This window comes from Meriones unguiculatus, chromosome 3 (assembly GCF_030254825.1).
Source record: "Meriones unguiculatus strain TT.TT164.6M chromosome 3, Bangor_MerUng_6.1, whole genome shotgun sequence".
Lineage (NCBI taxonomy): Eukaryota > Metazoa > Chordata > Mammalia > Rodentia > Muridae > Meriones > Meriones unguiculatus.
Window position 1 is genome coordinate 121,188,730 of NC_083351.1, and position 25,227 is coordinate 121,213,956.

Here is a 25,227-nt window from a genome sequence, read left to right on the forward strand (position 1 = left end):
TAGTGAGCAGGGAACCGCTAGTGCTCAAAGCCTGATACAACCCCAGCTGACATCCTGGATACTGTTTCCATGAGCTTGTTGGGTGTTTATTGGTGTTTTAGTTCTTGGTTTCCTTTGACCAACTCTGTGTATTTGCTACTGGTTTGTATGTTTGTTTAAAGTGATTTTACTGCTTGAGTACACAGACTTTATGCCACTATCACAGAGGCTGTGAATGACTCATAACTTAGTTTTTAACATGCTGGCTGGTAAATGCTACTCTCTGGATGAATCAGGCAGAACTTAGAATCCTCCTCCTCTCTGTGTCTCTCAAGATGCTTGCGAACAACAGCTACTTTCTTAATTAGGTGGTAGATACCCCTAGGAAGAACAAAAACAAGTCCTTTGGACCTAAGGACTTGTGCAACATCATTCGTCCCTCATGATCACACCAACTCGTGAGGGAGGCAGACCTTTCGTGCAGTTCATAAAATCTGTTCCTTCACATAGTCAGACATCAACTTCAGCCAGCTGGGGATTCGCTGGAGGGAGGCAGAACCCTCTGAGATGGGCCCTTCTCTAGAAGGTGCATGTGGCTTATGGTGGTGGTGGTGGTTTATTAGCAAAAAGTGACTTGTGGCTTTTAGTATTAAACATACTTTATCTTCCCTTTGTGAATTGCAGACTTGGGACTTGGTTAGATTGGGAAGGACTACTCTACAGTTATTTTGTAATAGCTTATAAGCTCTTCAAATAAAAATAAAGGAAAATAGTTCTCTATCCTAAGACTACAGGAACATCATTGAGAGATACTTCCCAATTAAATTTAGTTGCCTTTTTTAAGAATGCAGGTACTAACAGTTTGTTCTGCATCCGTTCTGACAGGTGGTGCCGCGGAACAGGCTGGAACAATAGAAGCGGGCGATGAGATCCTTGCTATCAACGGGAAACCCTTGGTTGGGCTGGTGCACTTCGATGCCTGGAATATTATGAAGTCTGTTCCAGAAGGGCCTGTGCAGCTAGTGATTAGAAAGCACAGAAATTCATGAATTTTAACAACCTCCCCTAGATTCACTTCTTTTAGCAAATCAGAATGACTTCTTTAAGTGATGGGTCTTGAATCAACAAACAGCTTATTGGGCTTTTACATGAAGCCTGAACTCCAGAAACAACCTACCTGGACCATCAAGGCTGGGAAGGCATCATTTCAGTGCCTGGGATCAAGAGCTGATGTGCTCTTCATCTGGAAGCTAGCTACACCTTCACCTCCCTCTTGCCACCTCTCCCAGCATCAGTCCTGGTGAGTAGGGACCAGAAGGGTAACAAATGCCCAGCTAAAATGATGTATGTATGTAGATTTATATAATTTTGTAAGTAAATGACATAGTGCTTTTAGGTACATGCAGTGGAAGGCAGAGGTATGGGTCTACATATGTTACCCTGAAAAGTAAAATGAGATTTAAAGAAAATGAATTTATGACCTAATTGTTAGGCAGAGCTCAGGAATTACCCAACAGTGAAAAATGACGATTTTAAAAAGTGCTATTTTTTAATGAACATAATGTATGGTACGGGCTGGGAAGTTGTGATTGTTTTGTTTCGGAGAATGTTAAGTCATAAGGCTGTTACAGAGTGACAGCTCTGATGAATTGCAATAAATAGCTGTGAGCTTCCCTGCTTGGAAGGAGGAAGTTGTAGCCTGAAAGCACCTTGCATCCAGTTTTCAAACTTGAGTATGTTTGATTTCAAGACTGGTCAACACAGGAGCAGGCAAAGTTGTCAGTGTGTTTCAGTTTCCACATACATACACCACCACCTTAAAGGAATTTTTGAGAGTTAAATCCTTCAACTTGCAATCATAGGTGTTCTGAGATCCAAAATGAGGAGTGCCTGAGCATTCTCTTGGAGAGATTTGCTTGCTGGTTCTTCTCCCATTCCCCGCAGTCCAGCTCTCTTCTGACAGAGCTCTGCAGTGGTTCAACCTTTTGCTATTTTGGTTTTTCCTGTTTTGCAAATTCTTCCTCTTTCCAAAACTGGGGTCCCACACAGCATCCTGACTCAAGCTGCCTGTGACACTCCCTCAGCTGCCATGAGCTTCTCTGGAGCCCTTCCTCCTCACAAAGCTGGCTTTTCTCCCTTTGCACTGACCGTTGTTTTCTTAAATCCCAAAGCCTCACCAGCTTCATTTACCAAACAAGGAGGAAAATGGAAAAACAGGGTGAGTCATCCTCTAGGTAAAGGACTATCTAGTGTTTACCACCCTACCCTCAGGTGGTGCCACCCAGTGCTGGGTCCTGGGGTCTCGGGTGGAGGCTGCACTTGTCAATCCCGCATGCATGATGCTACGATTCTGTTGATTTCTTTAGCACACAGCTGGGTCTAAAATTCACTGAGGTGCTTCAGCTGATGTTGCCTTTGAACATCATCTTTTCTAACCCCAAGCCTGCTGGCCATCTGTGGACTAGGCCCAAAGAGGGTCCGCAGGCGGGCACAAAATAGCTGGCTCGCTTTCGGCAGGTCACACAAAGAAAACTACAGTCCAGAAGTTAGCTAGAAAACCCCAATTTAGCATCTTCCTTTCAGTACAGTTCCAAGTAGGTTACTCTAAGACGTCAGTGCAAGGTGCATGCTAGGTTGTTGTTAAGTCTCTGGGGTCAGTTTCTGCTTTTTTACCTGAATGATAATTTCAAGTCAGCACGGAAAACCATTTTCCTTTCTTTTTTGCCTTCACTCCTTTACAGTCATGCCTAGTAAGTCCTTTGTGAACAGTGTTACAGGACTTGCTGGAGCAGTGGAATGGTCTTTGTGAGTATCCCCAAAGCTCCTCCTACCAGAAGAGTACAAGGAGAACCTCTGGCTTACCAAAGCATGTTAAGTCATCAGGCATTTGGATTGGATCTTTCTAAAAGGTCTTCCTAGGGGGAATGTACTTTTTTGTCTTTGGTGTTCAAGGCATGACTAGTATTGCTAATTTAGTCTAATAAATCCCCATACTTCCTGCAGTGAATACTAATGGTGTTGTTCTAAACCTTTTTTTTAAAGTGGTCAGTCATTCACAGTAAGCTATGAGGTAAAATGTGTTATAACATATAAGTCATAGTCGTAAGAAAATACCGTGAAGGCTCAAGTAGGTTGGGTTTCATTTCCACCCTCCAACACATATTGCATTGCATTGTATGGTTGACTTAAGTGGCACCACACTTGTATATTATACATTATTCTTTATTTATGTAAAATAAAATGCCTTATATATTAAAGAGTAAGTGCAATAATATGAAATGGCCTGTACATTTAAAAAATGTTGCCAAGTTATGTAAATCCACATCTCTGTAAACAATTTTTTAAATAATTTTCAAAAAATAAATACTGCTTACTACTTGATTTTGTCTCAGTCTCATTATTATGCAGTTAAGTAACACCAAGATTTTTTAAAATATGCTTTTATTACCTTATTGTCACCTGTATAAGTAAGAGGTAAAGAGGCAAGAGGCCTCAGCTGCTCTTTCTATGCCTCCACACAGAATCCTGATAGACTCAAAGCAGCACATCTCTTAACATCTGTCTCACAAATTCCTGGTCACTATAGTCTTCCCACTATACCTTGTCTTTAACAACCCTAGTAACTGCCTTTCTCCCCTTCCAGCCTGACCATTCACACTTCCTCTCAACAGACAAGACAGACACACATACCAACACTAGACTCCATGGGCTTAAGTCCCTCACTGCACTGGCCTTTCTTGCCAGCCAGGCCTGGATCATTCCAAAAGGCCAGAATCTTGAAACCTATGCCTGTTGCTAAAATCCCACACCCACAATGAAAATACACCACCATAAATTCCCAGTTTCCAACTTCCACTGGGCCCTCTTTTGCTGCTCAGCAATCATTGACCAGTTTTCCTCTTACTGTTCATAAAAGCATTCTTTCCCTCAGAGGAGACCCTGTCTTTTCCTAATACTTGATCTGGGATCCTATTATTTCATAGGGTGAACTAAAAACCATCTTCTTTATTGAGGCTCTGCCGCTTTAACAAACAATTAAGTCCCACAAAGGAAGCAAGAAGATACATTCTCGAAATGAGGTTCTGATTGGCCTAATAGTGTTAGGCCCACTGAAAAACCAAAGACACTCTGGTTATGATACAGTATGGAAATAAACACCAGCCCATCTTACGAATTTAGAAACTTGTATCAACATGTAGAGTAAGAGCTAAGACCAAATTAAAAATTATGCAGGACACGTTTCTCTCTAAATAAGAAAAGGCAAAAGATGGTAGGAAATGAGGGTTCTGAAAATGCTTTACTTACAGAAAGATCTAAACTAGAAACAGAATGCTCAATTGGAATTCTCATCAAGCCTCAGGTAGGAGGGGAGGGGAGGGGAGAGAGAAGGGGGAGATAACTTTCCTTTTCCCACATATCAAATGGTCCATCTCAGCATGTCAGAGAGGTTAGTAACAGGCAAGGAATGAGCTCATCTGAGAGAAACCACCAGATAAGATCCTGCAAGAAAAGTCCCAGCCTAGCACCTAACCCAGAAAGCCTATAGTCACCATCAGTCTACACATGCTGTCCTGATCCCTCCCCCCGCAACCATGTGACATGCAGTACTGATAAGTCAGCTGGTATGCAGACACCCCTCTCTTGGCCTAAGGGATGAATGTACATTGAGTGAATAAGAGTCCGAATTGTGGCCTTGAAGTACTATTTCATGGAAAAAGAATCCAGGCCTTCTTGCAGACACTGATGATTCCATATATGGGTAGGAATGCACAAAGGAAACCTATAATCTCTTGTTACACCAAGAGGTCATCAAAAGACTACTGGGCTATGCAATAAACATTGAAGATCCAGGCTAGAGAGATGGCTCTGTGGGTGGCACTGTTTGACTCTAAAGATAGCTGACCGGATTTTTGATCCCTAGAACCCAAGGTGGAAGGAAAGAATTAACTCCTAAGACGTGTACTCTGACCTCCACGTGTGGGTGGCATGCAAGCACCTGTGTTCTCCCTCCCCCCTTTCCTCTCCCCCTCTCTCCTCCCCCCTCCCCCCAGTAACAGAATTGTGTTTTGATTTTTCAAGCCAGAGTCTCACTATGTAATTCTGGCTGTCCTAGACCTCACTATGAAGAGCAGACTAGCCTCAAACTGATTCACTTGCTTCTGCCTCTTGAGTGCTGGGAGTAAAGGCGTGCACCACCACACCCAACTGGAAAATGTTTTTAAAACGCTCTTTGAAGAGACTGTCCAAAGACAGAAAACTTAAGTAATGAGGATAACTGTAATAGAACAAAAATACACAAAAAGTCTATTGCACCACACTATGAAAAACAACTGGCACGGAAATATATGATTTCATTTAAATGTGACCTCAAAAAACTAATAGAACAGAACAAAAAAGTGTGGTTAGAAGACTGGGGTAAGGAAAGGTTGAGGAAAGAGAAGCGATTCATGAAAGTGCATACCGTTCCAGGAGTGAGTTTTATCCAGCTATCGCACTGTGGTCAGTTGATAGTAACAATAGAGTTCACGGGATGTGGAAGTAGCACAAGGGTACAGCAATGTTTAGCTTGCACAAAGAGCTGCATTCAATCCCCAGTACCAGAAAAAAAGGTATTTGAAAATCCACTAAAACTTTTACCATTCTCACCGGGGGGGGGGGGGGGAAGTGCGGACGTGAAGGTTACCTTAAATTCTTTTAATCTCTCTACAGTCAATACATGGATCAAAACAGTATTACACCACACAAATACAGAATTACTTGACAATTACAAGTACACAAATAGGTACACAGCTAGCACATTTCCAAAAACAATTGGTTTTTATGTGCATGTGTGTGCAGGTGGCCATGGAAGCCAGAAAAGGGCATTGAATCCCCCAAAGCTGAAGTTATAGATGGTTATAAGCAAGCACCCAATATAGGTTCTCTGAACCAAACTCTGGCGAGTCCTTGGCAAGCAGTCTCAATAGCTGAGCTGTCTCTCCAGCTTCTGTTGTCATATAAATTCTTTAGGCAGCATCAGGAAACCAATTCTTCAAAAATAGGCAAGTGAGCTCTAAATATGTGTACTACCTTTCCTCCGTGAAGTGTGTCAGAAGGTAATGGAAATAATCGTTCTGTAACAAACATTCTAGCTAATAAAGGAGACATACCATATACCATGCATGTCTTTCTGTTTCTGGGATACCCCACTCAGGATGATCTTTTCCAGTTCCCACCATTTGCCTGCAAATTTCATGATTTCCTTGTTTTTAATAGCTAAGTCGTATTCCATTATGTAAAAATACCACAATTTCTGTATCCATTCCTCAGTTGAGGGACATCTGGGTTGTTTCCAGATTCTGGCTATTATAAATAAAGCTGCTATGAACATGGTTGAGCAAATGTCCTTGTTGTGTACTTGAGCATCTTTTGGATATATGCCTAGGAGTGGTATAGCTGGGTCTTAAACTAGCACTATTCCTAATTGTCTGAGAAAGCACCAGATTGATTTCCAAAGTGGTTGTACAAGTTTACATTCCCACCAGCAGTGGAGGAGGGTTCCCCTTTCTCCACATCCTCTCCAGCATGTGTTGTCACTTGAGTTTTTGATCTTAGCCATTCTGATGGGTGTAAGGTGAAATCTCAGGGTCATTTTGATTTGCATTTCCCTGGTGACTAAGGATGTTGAGCATTTCTTTAAGTGTTTCTCTGCCATTCAATATTCCTCTATTGAAAATTTTCTGTTTAGCTCTGTACCCCATTTTTTAATTGGATTGGTTTGTTGCTATTTAACTTCTTGAGTTCTTTATATATTCTGGATATTAGCCCTCTGTCAGATATAGGGTTGGTGAAGACCCTTTCCCATGGTTTTCCCATTTGTTAATCACATCTACTGAAAAAAGAGTAGCTAATGTATAAACTAACCACCAGGCAAGCATGTTCAGTGTGGCAATTAAGATCTCCACTGATTGGGACCAGAAAGATGGCTCAGTGACTAAGAACATTCACTGATCCTGCAGAGGACCCAAATTCAGTTCACTGTACCTACATGGTGATCCATCCATAGCTCCAAGTCCCAGGAGGCCCAATGTCATCTCTGGCCTCCATGGCACCAGGCAAACACGTGGTACAGACACAGAGGCAAACAAAAAACCTATATACATAATATACATAAATTTTTTTCAGTTAAAGAAGAAACAACTCCACTGATTCCATATTCAAGCACTGTATGTTATACTTTCCTGATATTAAATAAAAAGCACAGAGAAAAACATTACACCAACTCTAAAAGACTGAGAAAACCAACCGTATCATAAGTACAGGGTTAAGTCCTGGTGAATGTAACAAGGCTCATTAAAAATATGACTGGAGCACAAATCAAAAATTGCAGAAAAAATGCAAATCACCAATAAAGATACTAAACATTACCCCTTGATAAGACAACTTGCTAGTTCTGCCATTTGGCAATAGCCAAGAATGATGATGCCATCTAGTAATGAGTGCCGAGGTCAGCAACCATGTTACTGGTAGAGGCATTACATCGGGCATTAACAGCTTAGAAACCAGCTGGACTTGAGTTATTATTTTCAATGTTTATTCTTCCACACAGTTCACTTCTGTGAAATTCTCTACAAAAATCAGAGAAATATAAAGCTGTACTCCCAAGACTACTTCTAATAACCAATTAAGAGAGAAATCTGAACAACCACTGATGGGAGCTAAGCAATACAATGGAGCCACTCAAAAAGATGGTGTTTATTTACCGAAAGCAAACTGCACGAGTGCTACTTGGTACCTATCCATTCTTCTATGAGTGTAAATGCACAGCCACGTCTAATATTAGGCTGAGCGTGTGTGCACGATTAAAACTGTGTTACCATCTATAGGTCCTGAAGAACAGCATCCAAGGTTAAGAAACACCACCACCACTTTCCCAGTGTTGCTCAATTCAAGGCTCAATACATGGCATCTGTAACAAGCTTTCAAAATGGTCTTGGAACCCCAGGGCTTGGTGGGCTGGGGCAGACTACAAACTGTTTGTCTGTCTTATTCAACAAGATGAAAACAGGACAGAGTACTTTAGCTGGCACCAGCTCTAACAATACACAATGGAGAGGCAACAGTTGGGAATTAAATGAAGTTCATAAAGATCTCACATAAACTCATGACTCAGACTTCCCAGGCTGCTGAGGTAAGACTGGCCGTGTCTGGCAGACATGAATCTTGTGACCAACAGGCTGAGGGGCATCACTCACTAGTCCCATGTTTCCTTTTTCCCCCCAGTGACGAAAAGTTAAGACACAATTTTAATTATATGCCCTCCTGGGGCTTGAGAGATGGCTCAGTGATTAAGAGCCGTTAGCTGCTCTTTCAGAGGACCCGGGTTCAATTCCAAGCACCCAAATGGTAGCTTACAACTATCTTTAACTCCATTTCTAAGGGATCCAACACCTTCATGCAGATAATGCTCATAAAATAAAAATGAATCATTTTAAAAATCATACACCCACCTGTTCACAAATAACAAAAAGGCCTAGTGAGGGAATAAGTCAGAAGTTCCTAGTCAATTCTGCCTCAACAGAGCAGTAACATTCTTGACCCTTTAACGTATTTATGCTTCTTCTAAAAACAGCCGATTTCTCACAGCCCTATAATTTAAAGAAATTACACCAGCCTATTCTTAAAATTGCCTAAAGAACTTTTTGCATATCTGATGTTCTGGTACTGTCTCTCAAAGAAAAACAGCCTCCTCCTAGTGCCCAAATAAGACAAGAAAAGCTGCAATTGGACACCAGCCCCGTTTGCCCAGTCACTTTCAGATCAAAGGCTTAAATAGCTACTAGATATCTGAGACAGAGCAGTCATCTTCTGAAGACTAGGAATCAGGTGTCACAAAGACTTCACAGACACGACACAGAACATCCTTGCACAGCTTGTTAGACCACTGTTCAAGTTTGTGGGGTTTCTGTCTTTTCCGGAAAGCTCATCAATTAAACACTGCATGATAAAGCCAAAAGGAAACAGTAACTGATTCATTCTCAGACACAACAGACATTCCCACAGGCTTATTACAAAAATCCACTACCACTGGCCTCTTGAGCTAACAGCTTTTAACTTGTGATATAAGCCAAAGGAAATAATGTGCCTGCCACACAAAATAATTATTTCCATTAAAGAACCAGCATTGCTTTTAAGAGGCTGTGCCAGGCACAGTGTTGTACTCTTTTAATCCTAACACACTAGAGGCAGAAGCAGGCAGATCTCTGGAGTTAAAGGCCTGAATTCCAGAAGAGGCAGAGCAACAGAGAAACCCTGTCTTAGGGGCTGGAGAGATGGCTCAGCGGTTAAAGGGCACTGGCTGTTCTTCCAAACGACCTGGGTTAAATTCCCAGCACCCACAGCTCACTACTGTCTGTAATTTCAGGATCCAACACCTTCACAAATACATACATTTAGGCAAAAAAACAATGTGCATAATAGAGATAGATAGATAGACAGAAAGACAGACAGATACATAGCTAGAGATAGAAGAAAGAAGCCCTGTCTTTAAAAACCAGAGAGAGAGAGACAGTCTGTCTATGAAGCTTGTGAGATGGCTCAGCAGTTAAGGGCACTCACTGCTCTTGCAGAGGATCAAGCTGGGTTCAGTTGGCCTCACCACATGGCGGCTTACACCCAATGCACTCATCTGGTCTCTGGCAGGCACTTGTCAAGGACACATACATACACGCAGGCAAAACATTCATACACATAAAATAACAAAATTCGTTTTTTTAATTAATTTTTTAATTTCAGTGTACTTGTGTCAGTTTTCAATATCCATTTTTATGTTTGCCATAGTGATATCATTTGGGAGAGAAACGAGTTATCTAATGTCTTTCCCTAAACATCATTATAAAGAGGATGGCAAACCCATCTGGTGGCAAAAACATTGCCTGCTTCTCTGATGTTTTACTGCCTTTTATTTGTATTGTCAGTGACAGACAGCTTTCATCCGGCAGAGTTGAGTTTCTGCAACAAACACCATATGTGGCACACCGAGTTTAAAGTATTTCCTATCTGGCTCTTTTAAGACAGTTTGCCAAGCCCTGGAGTTGAAATGTTAGCATGACATACTAAGTAAAACTTCACTTGAAGCAAAGGAAATAAGAACATAAAAATCAATGACATGCTTGCTCTGATTCAGGCACTTTCAAGATCATAGTTTATTTATTACTTCAGATAAAAAGATAGTATACATATTAGGGAGACCCTTAAAATTCAACTCTAAAGTTATCCGCGTCTAGTATTTTTGCATCAAATGTTAACCAAAAGTTTCTAGACACCTGAAAGCCCCACTATTAACATGAACTATAGTAATAAAAAATTTGACATCTAATTTGTTCAATGTATAGTATTTACATTATGAAACCAATGGTAAATAAACAGTGATAATGAATAAAATCAACATTAAAAAGCAGGTTTATAGTCTTACGATGTGCTAATTATCATAATTGTATATAAAAATTAAAACATAGCAGAGCTTTCTATTACAAAATTCTTAATCGTCTGGGTTGTAGTCATTACTCGCTACCAATTTACATGCAACATCTGCTAGGACTGATATCTGATTTTCTTTTCCCCAAGAAAGGATGAATAGATAAATGATATTTCAGAGCAGATATTAATTTACTTGAAGACAGAAAAATGGGAAAAAAAAACTGTACTCAAGATTAGTACTGGTCACAAGCCTCTTTCCTATAGAAATCATAAAAACAGGAAAAAGTTAAAAAAAAAAGAAAGAAAGAAAGGAGGGAGGGAGGGAGGGAGGGAGGGAGGGAGGGAAGAAAGAAAGAAAGAAAGAAAGAAAGAGGGAAGAAAGAAAGAAAGAAAGAAAGAAAGAAAGAAAGAAAGAAAAGCCCCAAAAGAGATGTACAGGCAGAGTATCATGAGGCGCACAACTCAGAAAGAGCCCTGAATGAATCACACATCTTTTCTCCCCTTCAGTGATGAGAGGGGTCTATTTTGCCATCAAATAACAATGAATGAAGCTAAGTGAGGCTTGGCTTCAGAAAGAGCCCTGAATGAATCACACTTCTCCTTCAATGATGAGAGGTCTATTTTGCCATCAAATAACAATGAATGAAGCCAAGTAAGGGGCACCAGATGCACAATTAAAAATTTCAAAATACTAAGACGAGGCAGAAGTGGACAGAAGAAGAGGCAATTCATATATAATTCAAACTATATACAAGCGTAAGTGGAATGCAGCTCATCCCAAACTGGCTTTGTGAAACAATTGGACCTTTATGATTTAATAGCTAAAATTATAACAGCTATAATCATACAATAGATTTACATAGGAAGCAAAATCCAAGGGGCATTTTATATTATGTATTTACTGTGCTGTTTCAATTTAAAAATAATTTTGCTAAGTATACATCTCAACTGAGGTCTATGGTATAAAATGTCCTAATAGATACAGATATTTACCTTTGGTGAGTTGAAGGCTTTGTTGTGACTTGTCTGAATTGTAGGCAGAATGCCAGGTGAGTATGCACATGTGGGAAAACTTGAGCTGAGGTAATCCAAAATCTGTGCGTGAGGTGACTGGAGCTACTCTGAAAGTCAAAGTACACCAGAAACCCAAAACAGGTTAACAGTGAAAATGGCAACAGGGAATGGGGTGCCAATATGGCAGTAGGTTGGTTAAAAACAGAAAGAGGAAGGCCTCTCGTACCAGCAGAATCCTGCGTACATACAAAAAGAATAGCCACCCACCATTTTGTAGAACAAAAGCCAATTATTAGTGTGGGAAAGTATAAACTGCAGAAAACCAGAAGTCAATAGAAGAAAAAACTACTGGTTCATATGAGAAAAAGGAAACCTTTCATTCTGACAGTTACTTGGTAAACGCAGCTACGACAGCCCATAGAACTTCGTTGGTGTTGGCCTTCAGACACTCCACTTCTGGGTCTAAGTCAAGAAGCTGCCGTACTCTCTTGGTGGCTAAATCATACTGCTCATCCAGAAGAGGAGCAAAAGCATTCTCCAAAACATCCGAGGCATGGGCTAGGTAAATGAGGGCCAGCAAGCGCTTGTCCATTCGGTGAGGGTCATTTACCCATTTGTCAAGAACAGCTTCTTGTACCTTCTTAATGAGGCGCTGCTTAATGTTGTTATTGGTGAGAGGATGTGTCGTCATGTCAAACAGGAGAAAGTTCTGTTTCTCTGTCGTCAGTACACCCTTTTCTACCAGGTTTTTGGCTAATCGTTCCCGTACATTTCTTAACTGATAATGCAATTTTAATGGATTCCATGTCTCACCTAGATAAGAACATTCCAGAGTTAGGAACAGATGGTATTATTTGCTGAATTACAACAACAAATATATATATACTATCGGATAAGCCCCCTCCCCACTAGACCACTGTGAAACAATTGGTCCTTTATGCTTTAATAGCTAAAATTAAAAGTACCTTTATTCAATGTAAAGACTCTAAGGCCGAAGTTTTGGAACACTTAAGAGAATCAGCATTGAGCTGGAGAGATGGTTCAATGATTAAGTGCATTGTCTGCTCTTTTAGAGATCCTAAGCCCAATTCCCAGCAACCACATGGTGGCTCACAAACATCTATAGTGAGATCTGGTGCCCTCTTCTGGAATGCATGCATACACTGTATACATGATAGATAAGATAGATAGATAGATAGATAGATAGATAGATAGATAGATAGATAGATAGATAGATGAAAGATAGAAGAAAGAAAGATAGATCGATAGATAGATAGATAGATAGATAGATAGATAGATAGATAGATAGATAGATATAGATAGACAGACAAACAGTAGATAGATAGATAGATAGATAGATAGATAGATAGATAGATAGATAGATAGATAGACAGACAGACAGAGAGAGATCTAAAAAAAAGAATCAACCTTAAGTTACACCTAAGCTGTATTACTGAAGCCAGTAACATGGAGCTATTAAACTTAAAAAGTACTTATATTTTCAGCTCCTCAGCTTTACAAGTCACATTTTAATAGCAATAGCCATAAATGGCACAGAGCATAAGTATCATCCCAGGAAGGACTAGTAGACTGTGACAACCTGGACTATATCACTGTTCAGAAGGCCACAGAAACTATTTAGTTTACCTATATCACCTAACAACAAAGATTATCCTTGACAGGAGCTTAGTGGTTAAGAGTACATGATGCTCACACAGAGGATTGGAGTTCGATTCCCACCACCCACATCAGGTGCCTCACAGCCATCTGTAATTCCAATTTCCATGGGGAGACAATGCCCACTGACCTTTGCAGCACTTGGTCCACACATACACACAAAGGGGCACTCAGACACATAAAATAAAAGACTACTCTGGACAGTAAGGAATCCTTACTGTTTTTAGACATATGGGGAAATTAATTAAAAGTGACTTTTCAGATATTGGTCGTAAAAAATTCCAAAACTATGATTCTTGAGCAAAATCTAATGAGCCCCAGGGCTGCCCCACATACACTACATGGAAGCATAACCTCGAGGACAGAGCAGGAATTTGATTTTAAGCACAGCACCACAGTCACCCTACCCAACTCTGAGGTCAGACAGCAAGAAAGCTAAAGTAGCTGAAAGGTACAAGGCAGAGTATGCACGGTATTCTCAAGTCTCGAAAAACTAAGCCTCAGAAGTTGGAGAGAAACTGCAGACAGAAAAGGAAAAAGTCAAATACTAAAAAGCTGAACAATGCCAAGATTTTCAAAGATGAGAAGAAAACCCGAATGACAACTAGACTGAGCTCAAAGGCATCTAGAACATAAGGGGACCTAGAAAGACCAAGTTTTAGGAACAAGGCTGAACTAGTCTCAAGTGAAAACTACTCTAAACCTGTACTATCCAAGCTTTAAAGCATGTTGATCCATAGGTAACTTAGACGTCTGTCTACCAAAGCAAACGCCAACACTTTTTCCCCTGGGGGAAGGGAGACAATATTGAGGTTGAACTCAGGACCTCCCATATTAGGCATGCACCCAAAAAATTCAACACTCTTTAGATACAGACTTCAAAATTCAGCACTTAATATAATATTCACATTGCTGAAGTATTCAATTTAAAATAACAACAAAACACATTAGATTTGCAAAGAAGATAGCGTGTTCCAAAACTAATGAGGAATGGAAATAGCTAACCAAATCAGCCATGAATAAGAAACACCGAAGATGAGAAAGCCAGCAGACAGAGCTGGTACAACAACTACGTAGCTCAAAGGAAAACAAAGAGGAAAGTGGGATTATTTTTTTTAGAAAGAATAAATTATCTGGGAAAGCCTTCTATTACATTATTTGTTATCAGTATGTGTGTGCACATGTATGTGACTTAATGCCACAAGTGTGGAGGTCTGAGAACAACTTGCAGAAGTCAGGTCTGTCTTTCCATTATATGAAATCAACCCCAAGTTCAGGTCATTACGCATGTCAGCAAGTGCCTTTATGTAACCTCTGAGCCATCTCATTGGCCTGTGGAACAGCCATTAAAATTTTGCAGTTTACTTTGGAAAAGGAATTAAGGTATATGATAAAAGGCTGCTACTATAAATTACTAGTAATTAAGGCCATTTTACATAATTGACAAAAAATTTTCAAATAAAATATTTCAGCAAATCAGTGCCCGAAAGCATGTGTGTGGGCTTCTGTGTGTGCGTGAAGCCTTCATAATATAATTTTACTGGCTAGAATAAAATGGGACTGTGGCCCTAAGAACAAAATGAAACATTATAAATGAGTTGGTACTAAGGGTTATTATCTCTAAGAAACTTAATAGGGGAGGGGGCACACAAGTTACATCTACAATTCCGGAAAGAGTAAACATTCTAAGAACAGGAGAAACAGCACAAGTGCACAGCACTGATGACCTTCTTTCAAAGGTGTATGACTTCCAACTTTTGACCGTACTAATCCACTGTCTCCCAAGTTCCTACTTATCACCTGACATTTTCAGTCTGGGGTTTTACTATTTCCTAACGCCAGTGATGGGAAAGCAGACATCCCTAAGCTAGAATCAAACAAGATGTATTAGCTGACTTTGGAGAATTCAAACTAAGACAACTTAAGATGACAGCCACATTCCTGCAAATACTTATTTAAAAATCTATCCTTTAAACTATCTATCTGTAAACTAACGAAGTACCATGTCCTGGCAACACTAGCTAACTAGGTGTTACTGTCTGACACACTCATGTTCTCACAGAGCTACAGTGCAACACAACTGTGCCTATGTCAGACAGGACAGGCCTCTCACTCTAGACAGCTTGCACATGTGCTCCCGAACACTGAAATCAGGCAGCCAAGCTTAGCAGCAAGTGCCTTTATCTGCTGGGCCATCTCATTGGCCCTTTCTAATCCTTCTGAAAAGGTATGTTTCCTTTAGTAGGTGCAATTTTCACCTTTCAAAGGTCTAATCCAAGGACTATTTCCTTCTTTAACTTCTAAGTTTCCTTGATTTTTTTTCTGAACTACCAAAATTTTAGAGACCCATAAATATTAAATTATTAGACATACCTAGGTAGTCTTCAAATATACTTTAAAGTCCCTTCAACTTGTAAATATCTCTTTTTAAGTTCATAGCACCTATGTCAGTACCATGTAACACTAGCATTCAGAAAATACACCACATATTCTGTTGCTGATATTTCTAACGTGCAGGACAGAAGTCAAATCTGGAGCTTTGACATTCTAGATCCTTAAGGACTATATCAGTGATGAAGACAACTTTGAAACAATTGAAATTTTAAAAGAAAAAAACATGTTTTAACCTCCTACTTAAAATTTCATAAAATGGGAGAGCAGTGTAACGGCTCAGCAAGCAAAGCCACTTAAAGCCTATCATGACAATCTCAATCATCCCTGGGACTCACATGGTGGAAGAGAGAACTAAATCTTGCATACTGACTGTCCTCTGACCTCCACCCCTGTGCCAGAAAATGCTCACCACTACCCCTTCACCACCCCGCAGCCCAACCTACACTGTAATAAATGTGATAAAAACCTTAGTTACTAACTGGCAAGCTGCACTGCAATCTGGTACTTGTGCTCAGTAGGACGCAGGTTTTCCTTTTCTCTTTCCCAGGGCCATGCACACAGAACTAAGCACTCCATCACTAAGCTCCAACCACAACTTCCAAACTAGCAATGTGCTTTGTTTTTTCCTCCTCCTAAGCTGGACTCCCTTCCTTCATGGCAACGTGGCAGCTCATTCCTAATATATACCTAATAATAATATGTGCTAATCGCAATATTCTGGCATTTGTAGCTAATCTACAAGCAGACGGTATTGTCTCAATATTTGCCTCCTGAATTCTGACCAAATCCAATAGATCTCCTATTGTATTTCAATACTTTGGGTGAAAGCTTAGAGATGCCATAGCTCTTCAATGCTCAATCCAGCAACAGCAACTCAAGTTGAAAACCAAGTTTAGTCAGCAGCCACACAATGTTAACTAGTTAAGTATACAACAATCTTATCAACTCAACCTCTTAAGTCAATACTGGTTTGGGGTACAGGCACTGTCAAAGGAAATCAGTTTATCAAGACACTGGCCACCAGACTGGACAAGCCCAATGAGCCACTGGTGCACATAATATAAGATCAAGCGATAGTTTATAATTAATGCTGACATCCTCACAGGTTGGACTGCTCTGAACAAAGCAAACTGTACCAATAATTTCCATAAAGAATGATTGGAGACAAGCATGGTGGTACAGGCCTTCAATCCTAGCACTGAGGCAGCAAAGGCAGGTGGATCTGACTTGAAGTTCAGCCAGGGCTACATACTGAGGAGACCATGACTCAAAACAAACAAACACAAGGAAAGCTTGAAGAAAGAATATCTATCTTATTCAATATCTGCTCTCTCGTGTAAAAGGAAATTTTAATTTTTGTTTGTTTGGGGTTTTTTGTTTGTTTGTTTTTCGAGACAGGGTTTCTCTGTGTAGCCTTGGCTGTCCTGGAATGCTTTGTCGACCAGGCTGGCCTTGAACTCACATGAGGCCTCTGCCTCCCTGAGTGCTGGGATTAAAGGTGTATGATACCATGCCCAGCTCCAGAGATAGAATTTTTGAAAAATTATCAGACAGAACTCAGTGTTTACTTTTTAATACATTAGCTTACCACTAAGTAACTCAATCCAGTTCTGGACTGTCTCTGGAGGCTGAGTCTCCTTAACATGCTTTAGAGCTTCATCGAGAAGAACATCTCCTGTTGGAGCATCCGATTTACAGATCACCTAAAACACAAGCAGTCAGAAATGATCCACCGGTACAGTCTTCCTGTCATAAACTTGTTACATGAAAAACAAGTAAGTTATCAAACATTTCATGCTCGGAGACTTTATCCTTACTACGATTCCATTTGATGTTGAACTATTAAACACAGAAATTCATTCATTAAAACATTCTTACGTGAAGAAAGATTCCACTATACAGAAGAATTCAGCATACGAAAGACATTTCACATAAGTAACAAAACTAAGTTTTTCAATAAACAACTTTGACAAGAAAACAAAATTAAGAAATAGCTCCCCTGAGCATATGCTCAGTAAAGGATATGAAGGGAAATAGTTTTAGGAATAACAAAGACTTTTTAAAACTGCCACTGCTAGCAGAAGCCTTAATGAAATCATCAAGAGGTTTGATTATGTACAATTACTCAATCTCCAGCACCAAGAGGATGAGGATCAGAGATGGGGAAGGAGGAGATATAAACAGGCTCTAAATCTGTAACTGAAACCTATACTGGGTTAAAATCTCAACAGTGAAAAGGGACTGAGAGACGGCTCAGGAGTTAGGCACACTGGCTGTTCTTCCAGGACTCAGGTTTGCTCTCAGCATCCACACAGCAGCTGGCCTGTAACTCCAATTCCAGGGGATCTGATGCCGTCTGGCCTCTGCAGTTGCAGCATGCAGTGTTGCATAGACATATATGCAAATGACACATAAAATAAAATAAATAAACCTCAAAGGCAAGAAAGATATGGAAAATCCCAGGGGTATGGTAGGAAAGGAGCTTAATGTTGTCACACTGCTCAGCCACACTGGGTTTCGGGCTTCCCTCATGTATCTCCCAAGCAACACATTTCTAGTTGAAATTCTGCAGTACCAAAAATTTAACCTATTACAGTAACTTAGAGTAGCCATTAAAAATTACTCTAATGTTGTGAAATTAAAATATTTTACTTTTAAAATGTGACTGTTGTCTCATATTTTCTTCAAAACGAAATCATTTTCTTTTTGCTCTATCTCACAAAATATTAAAATATGTAAGATCTTCTTCCTCAGCATTACACAAGAAAAATATACAACCATAATGCCAAGATTTAAGAAGGGAAAAAGTGACTTTTTAAATATTGGATTTAATCCAGTATGGCCAAAACTAGACCATAATAGATGTTTGAAGACTGAGGTATTTAGTATTTTCACCAATACTGTTTTTAAAACTCCATTGTGTTTTGACAGTCCAGATCAACCTATGAAAGCAGCATGATTATTATACTGGGCAGTGCAGATACATAATGTTCATTCTGTGGTGCCGAGTTAGACCAAGGCTTATGGGAGAGAAAAAGAACTTCAAGAGAAAAGAATCCTAAGTCTGTGATGCTTTAGGCATGTGACCCACTTATTCCTCCTCCCACTCTCTCCCACTCTTCACATGGCCAGGATCTAGCCTCATCGTCTACCTCGCTCAAATACCTCGCTTTGAGCCAAGTGATCTATCAGAAGCAGAACAACCAAAATATGGGTAGATAATTTTTTTCTAGGTTCTGCTCTAGCCCTTTCTCACATGTGTCATTTCTTTCATTATCTTTGCCAGGATTTCAGCCCACAAGTCTGACCATCTTTCACTTGTAATCTCCTGACTCCAGGCCTTAAAAACTTAAACTTTTTAAATGTTTTATGTATGCTTTTATTCTTTGATAATTTCATAGCATATATACAATGTAACTTGATCATATCCAACCTAAATTTTTCACATCCCCTCCCCACCAACAGCTCCCCTCTCACCTCAATGCAACACACACACACACACACACACACACACACACACACACACACACACAGTTACTTTTAAATAGCACACTGCCTCTGCCTAGTGCTGCCTGTAAGAATACGGGTGTGAGGCTACCCGTCAGAGTGTGGGCAGCCTAGCAGTAGCTACACACAGGCAGCCTCCCCAGCCATCAGTTGCTCCACCTCTCCAATCCACACTGCAGTGCTGCATTGTCTTCACCTTGAACAGGTGACCACAGCTGCTGTGAGACTGTGAGTGCATGAAGGCAACACTTCCTGGCCCTTTCAGCCCCGTGTCCCATACTGAGCTCTTCAGGAGGTAAATCTTACTACATTTCATTGCCCCTGCTCAAAACTAATCAGAGATTCAAACAAGTTCTAAACTCCTTTAAAATTTTCAAGAATATGTTTGGCTTCTAAATAAATAGGCTCTACTTCAATAAATTCAGAAGAGATGGAAAGAAGATGAAACAAGAACTCTGAGGAAATGCTTCATATAGATAGAAGATTTCAAAAAGGCCCTGAAGATTGAATAGAAAAGATTAGATTCACAAAACAAGAAACCCTGTGGGAGCTGCAGTCTTATAACAGAGAGGCCCAAGGTCAGTTGTGCAGCAGTGACATGAGGCAGGCCATAAGCACAGATGTGGACAGAAGCTAAGGAACAAGAGTAAAACAACCAAACCCTGATACAAGCAGATTCTCCCTTAGAGCCTTCAAAAAACACAACAGAATTACATCCCCTCACTGGCCTCCAACACAGAATTCTTTGTTGCTTAAAGCCACTAAGATTGTGGTCATTTGTTAAGGTGACTTTAATTACAGCACTCGGGAGGTAAAGGCAGGAAGGTCTCCATGAGTTCGAGGGCAGCCTAGTATATGTATCAAGCTCCAGGTCAGATAGGACTACACAGAACCTGTCTTAAAAAAAAAAAAAAAAAAAAAAAACTAATAAAATAGTTGGCTTTCAGGAAGAGAACTAAAGAACCAGGAAGAACAGCTACATTGTTAGCTAACTATATGTACTATCTTAATTAAATCAACAATTGCTTTTAAATATTAACTTATTAAATCATATAGAGTATTTTTCCAACATTATCTACTTCACATCACTCAGAACTGGACTGACTTAATAAGCCCATACAGCTGGGGAACGATTTCTCCTGACCACAACTGTATACCAGAATCTAGCACAGTGCATGATGCACTTAAACACCAAATACACACCAAATACATGAACAGGTGATTGCCAGTCTATGGCTCTTGCTCATGCACAACATGAAACTGATGGAAATTTTTTTTTTATATGAATTGGTGTTTTGCCCGCATGTATGGCTGGATGTCAGATTGCCTGTAACTAGTTTCAGACAATTGTGAGCTGCCATGTGGGTGCTGGGAATTGAAGGCCAGACCCTGTGGAAAAGCAGCCAGCACTCTTAACCGCTGAGCCATCTCCCCAGGCCCCCAAACTGACACTTTTTAGCACACTCTTTTTGCTTTTGGTTAGGACCCTAATGAAAAGTTTCCTGTGTATATATTTTATTGTTAACTACAATAACAGCCTTCTATGGTGTTATCCTGTAATATCGGCAGTTCAAGAGATTAAGTCAAGAGGACCTAAATTCAGCCTAACAAGACCCTGACTCAAAATAACAAACACGCCCTTGTCGCCCTACTCACCCTGCACCAAGCTCAAACCCAGAGCCCCACACATGCTACAGAAGCATTCACTGTGTGCTTCATTCACTCCAACCTAGCATATAATTTCCAGCAACACATTAATGCCTTTCCTTCTTATCAAATCATCATTCTCTGGATTTATCAGTCAGACAGTGGTCAGAATAAGAAATGAAGGCACAGGCTTGTAATCTTAGTGCTCTGAAGACGCAAGCAGAAGACCCTGTAGGTCAAGGACAGCATGAGCTGCACAGTGAGCTCCAGGTCAGCCTTGGTTAAAAAGTAAAGACTGTTTTAAGACGCTAAACAGCAGCCAGGTGGGTGGTGCACACCTGTAATCCAGCACTCTGTGATTTCAAGGTCAACCTGGTCTACAAGGTGAGTCCCGGGCAGCTAAGGCTACACAGAGAAATCCTGCCTTAAAAAAAACTAGTGACAATGAGATGTTTGGTTCTAGCTTAACTTTCAGATTTACAATATAACACAATTACTAAAGGAAAAATGGTTTTGAAATACCATGTCCAAAGCATTAAAGCAGACTGGAAGAGAAACAATCTTAAATATCTGAGGCTGAAGTTAAAAATGCAAAACTTAGCATATACATTTCTGTTCTACCACAGAAGCACCTACAAACACCTTCACCAGTGGGAAGAGGTAAAAGTCAATGACAGTCTTACAAAAAGATTAACGTCCTGTAAGTAATTGAGTTCCACAAAACTCCTGGTTTTTAAGTTGTTTCAAGATCTTCAAACTCATTACTTTTTTCAGAAGCAAATAAAAATGGCCATCTTCCTAAGATGTAATGGTCATCAATCCTAACAGTGAATGACAACTGTTACATATGCAAAGAACCAAAAAACCAAGAATAAAATCCAATAAAGACAATTTTTAAACTATTTAAATATTTTAAAGCTATTATACAGAACAAATTGTTATAAAAGGGTTATTCTTTAAAAGTCCTCTTACCTTTCTTGTTAAAAGACTTTTTCTTTTAATGTAATGTAATGGTCATCAATCCTAACAGTGAATGACAACTGTTACATATGCAAAGAACCAAAAAACCAAGAATAAAATCCAATAAAGACAAATTTTAAACTATTTAAATATTTTAAAGCATTTATACAGAACAACTTGTTATAAAAGGGTTATTCTTTAAAAGTCCTCTTACCTTTCTTGTTAAAAGACTTTTTCTTCTCATTCCACAAGCCTCTAATTGTAACCTTCCTCTCAAGGCTAATTCAATTAACATACAGCCACGTAATCCAGATGATATACAGTCATTCCAAAATGATGTATAACCCTAAAGAACAAAGAAAACAAAACAGATAATTTACCTTAAGCCAAAAGTAGAAATAGCTTTAGCCAAAGCCACAAGTGTCTTTTTACAACAAAACACTAAAATTGCACAATTAGTATACTGTTAATCTAGGATCTGGGGGAGGGTTGTCTTTTTACTATATATTCTTACATATGGATAAACAAAAATTAACTTTAGAGGTCAGGCTGGGCAGGGCAGGGCAGTATATACCTATAATTCTAGCACTGGGGATATGGAGTATTCTAATTGCTCAAGAGTTCAAGGTCAGGACTGGAGAAATGGCTCAGAGATTAAGAGTACTTACTGCCCTTACATAGAACCAGTGGTCCCAGCACCCACATGGAGGCTCAGAACTACAGTTCCCAGGGACCCAATGGCCTCTTCTGGACTCCTTGGGCACCAGACATATGTTACAAGTTATCTGATCACAATATAAGTCCCGGGATTGTGCTGTTTACTGAAAAACCTGTTTGTAGTTGCACACACAGTTGTAAGGAAACAAAAGGTCTATGGTAAATTCAGGCAGTACCCAATTCTCATTCCTAGAAGCAAAACAAACCAGGACCAGTGCCCTTGTCTCATTCATCGTGTACAAGGCAACTCCTACCTAAGCTCAGAAGACTGAACAACTGAGGCATTACAATTTCATAATTAGTCCCTTTGTCCTAAAAAGTAATGTTGGGAAGGGCAGACATTCCGAGATAAAATGAGTTATGTACTTCCCCCAACACAAAAGAATCTAGGCATGGAATGGGTTCAAAATAGGACAAAGCCTACAACAGAGCATGCCAGAGAGACCTTAACATACTGTAATGGTCAGGTGAGATGGCACATTAAAAGTTTGAGCAGGTCACTATACTGTCCAGCTCTCTTTACAAACTACTAATTCCCCATAAGCAGCAACTTCTTTAACAGAGTGACTGCTGCTAAGATAATTGACTGCAGCGTCCTATGCCAATCAATCTCAGGATCCTCAGGGTCCCAGACAAAAGCAAACTGCCAGTCTTCAGGGCAGACCTCACACTGCTGTATAAAACTAAAGTTGACTCCCTCAACAGTCAGGGAGCCCATTTAAAGAATGAACTGTACCACAACAAATAAGGCAAGGGGACATATCCAAAGACACAGTCATCCCCACCTCAGACAGTTTCAGGGTCAATGTTAGGAGAGAAGATTACAATGTACATCTAAAAAAACCCCACCTCCAACCCCGATTTTTGTCAGTAATGACCATCACTGGTGTGGATCTCCAACTGCCTGCTTTTTTTGCTCTCATGTGGTTTGGTTCAAGTGGGAAAGGGGGCGGTATGTACTGGGCCCTCAAAGGTGTCAACTACAAGAAGCCTCCCCACTAGCCCAGATCCCTTACTTGAGAGTTGGCCACGCACAGTGGGATACAGCATAAACGTACTCTGAAGGTCTAAAGAGACACAACAACCAGTTGTTCTAAGACTTTCCATGTATTATACAAATACATGCAATATGGGAAATGTCCTTGACCCATATTTTACATAAGATACAAAATAATATAAATGAAATATGACCTGAACTTAAAATGTTATGAACACATAAATACAGGTTTGTGTTTTAAGCATTATTTTCATTTTTAATTCATGTGTATGCAAGTTTTCAGCGGCAAGTACATGTGTGCACCATATGTGCCTTGTGCCTGATGAGGCCAGAAGAGGGCACTGGATACCCTGGAACTCGAGTTACAGATGGTTGTGAATGGTTATGTGGGTGCTAGAAACCTAACCCAGGTCCTCTGCAAAAGCAGCATAAGCTTAACATCTCTCTAACCCTAATCACCACCACTACTACCACCGCCATCATTTTTTTTTAAATGTTCCTATCCTAACCCCAGCAGTCAGGAGACAGAGGCAAGGGCATCTCTGCGAGTTCAAGGCCAGCCTTGTCTATATAGAAAATTACAAGCCAGCCAGGGCTACACAGTGAGACCCTGTCTCAATTTTAAGCAAAGGCGGTGGGAGGGGAGAGAGAAAATGAAAAAGAAATGCAAATCCTTTGACACAATTCTATAGATCTTAAGTTACATTACAAAATAGCATGAATAGAAAAATGTATGTACAAAGACACTAAACTTGTCACTTATAACAAAACAACAAAAACAACCTAAAAGTAAATAAATTCAGTATTTGCCAAACTTTTTGAGATTGGATCACTTTTATCTACTGTATGCATGTAACAACTTGCAGAATATTGTATGTAACCTTCCAGGAACCAGATTTTAATTCCCAGCAGAGAAGAGCTGAGGAAATGGCACAGTGGTTAAGAGCACATGCTGCTTTTCTACAGGACCTGAGTTTGGGCCCCAGTATCTACATCAAGCCACTCACAAGAGACTATAACTCCAGTTACAAGAGGATCCAACACCTGTAGCCACCCAAAGGTGCCTACACTCAATGTATGAAACGCAGAGACAGACACACACATTTAAAAATAAGGGCCAGGGATGAAGTGCACTTCTTTAATCACAGCATTATGATGGCAGAGTAAGATGGATCCTTGTGACTCTGAGGCCAGCCTGGTCTATAAAGCAAGTTCCAAGTCAGCCAGAGTTACAAAGTGAGACTCTCAAAAAAAGTAAGTAGCTCTTCTTCTCTAGGAACAGCTCTCCTGCCTTGGTCCCCTCACCCCCTAAAAGGTATGCCTGCTCCAAGTTCACCTCTACAATCTCCTTGGTGTCTGCAGTGGTACTGAACTGACAAACACTCAAAATTAAGAGCCTCGGCAGCTTGACAGTCCCACATCCTCTGACCTCACTCATCCCTAGCCACAGCTTCCTAACCAACCAACCAACACCATTTCAAGAGAAATTAACAAAGCAGCCAAGTTCACTGGGATGGGGGCTGTCACACTTGGATGACTGGCTCTGAAGCTGGTCTGGGGGAATTCAAACGAGCTCTTCTACTCACATCTGGACTTCCTTGAGAAGCAATGGGTTCTTATGCCTAACGTTAGACTTTCTCGTCCTCCTATCTAGAAGAAGCAGCTGTCTCCACTTCCATCTCCCACAGTTGCTTCTCTCGTGTCTCACCTGCCCTCTATGTCCACTTTTCTGTTACTCCCACCCCACTGGAATATGTCTGGGGAAAGTGGCTGGCGCAAAGTTTGACAGTGAGAAGACAAATACTGTATTAGTAAAGAAGTGCTCTGGAAAAGCAGCAAGAACCCTTTAACTGCAGAGCCATGTTTCTAGCCCTATT

The 25,227-nt window shown here is 40.3% G+C and overlaps 2 protein-coding genes across 15 annotated transcripts in view; one reads left to right on the plus strand and one right to left on the minus strand.

Moving 5' to 3' along the window:
- Window positions 1-3,360, plus strand: part of Pdzd2 (PDZ domain containing 2) — a 350,811-nt gene extending 347,451 nt beyond the window's left edge. For 9 of the 10 annotated variants that reach the window (XM_060380441.1, XM_060380442.1, XM_060380437.1 and 6 more), the window contains one exon: window positions 865-3,360. In XM_060380441.1, coding sequence (XP_060236424.1) covers window positions 865-1,028 — 164 coding nt within the window. In that variant the 3' untranslated portion in view covers window positions 1,029-3,360. The remainder of the gene's footprint in view (window positions 1-864) is intronic. The other variant, XR_009590840.1, reaches the window with a different exon arrangement.
- Golph3 (golgi phosphoprotein 3) overlaps window positions 1-25,227 on the minus strand; it is a 106,341-nt gene that overhangs the window by 70,091 nt on the left and 11,023 nt on the right. For 2 of the 5 annotated variants that reach the window (XR_009590843.1, XR_009590842.1), the window contains exons 2-4: window positions 21,851-21,982; window positions 17,111-17,225; window positions 839-998 (exon numbers count right to left, since the gene is read on the minus strand). Coding sequence is in view for 3 of the 5 variants with exons in the window: in XM_021633735.2 (XP_021489410.1) it covers window positions 11,840-12,264; window positions 17,111-17,225; window positions 21,851-21,982 (672 nt within the window). In the remaining 2 variants the exon portion in view is untranslated. Of the gene's footprint in view, window positions 1-838; window positions 999-10,139; window positions 12,265-17,110; window positions 17,226-21,850; window positions 21,983-25,227 lie in introns of those variants that run through there. The other 3 variants (XM_060380444.1, XM_060380445.1, XM_021633735.2) reach the window with 2 other exon arrangements.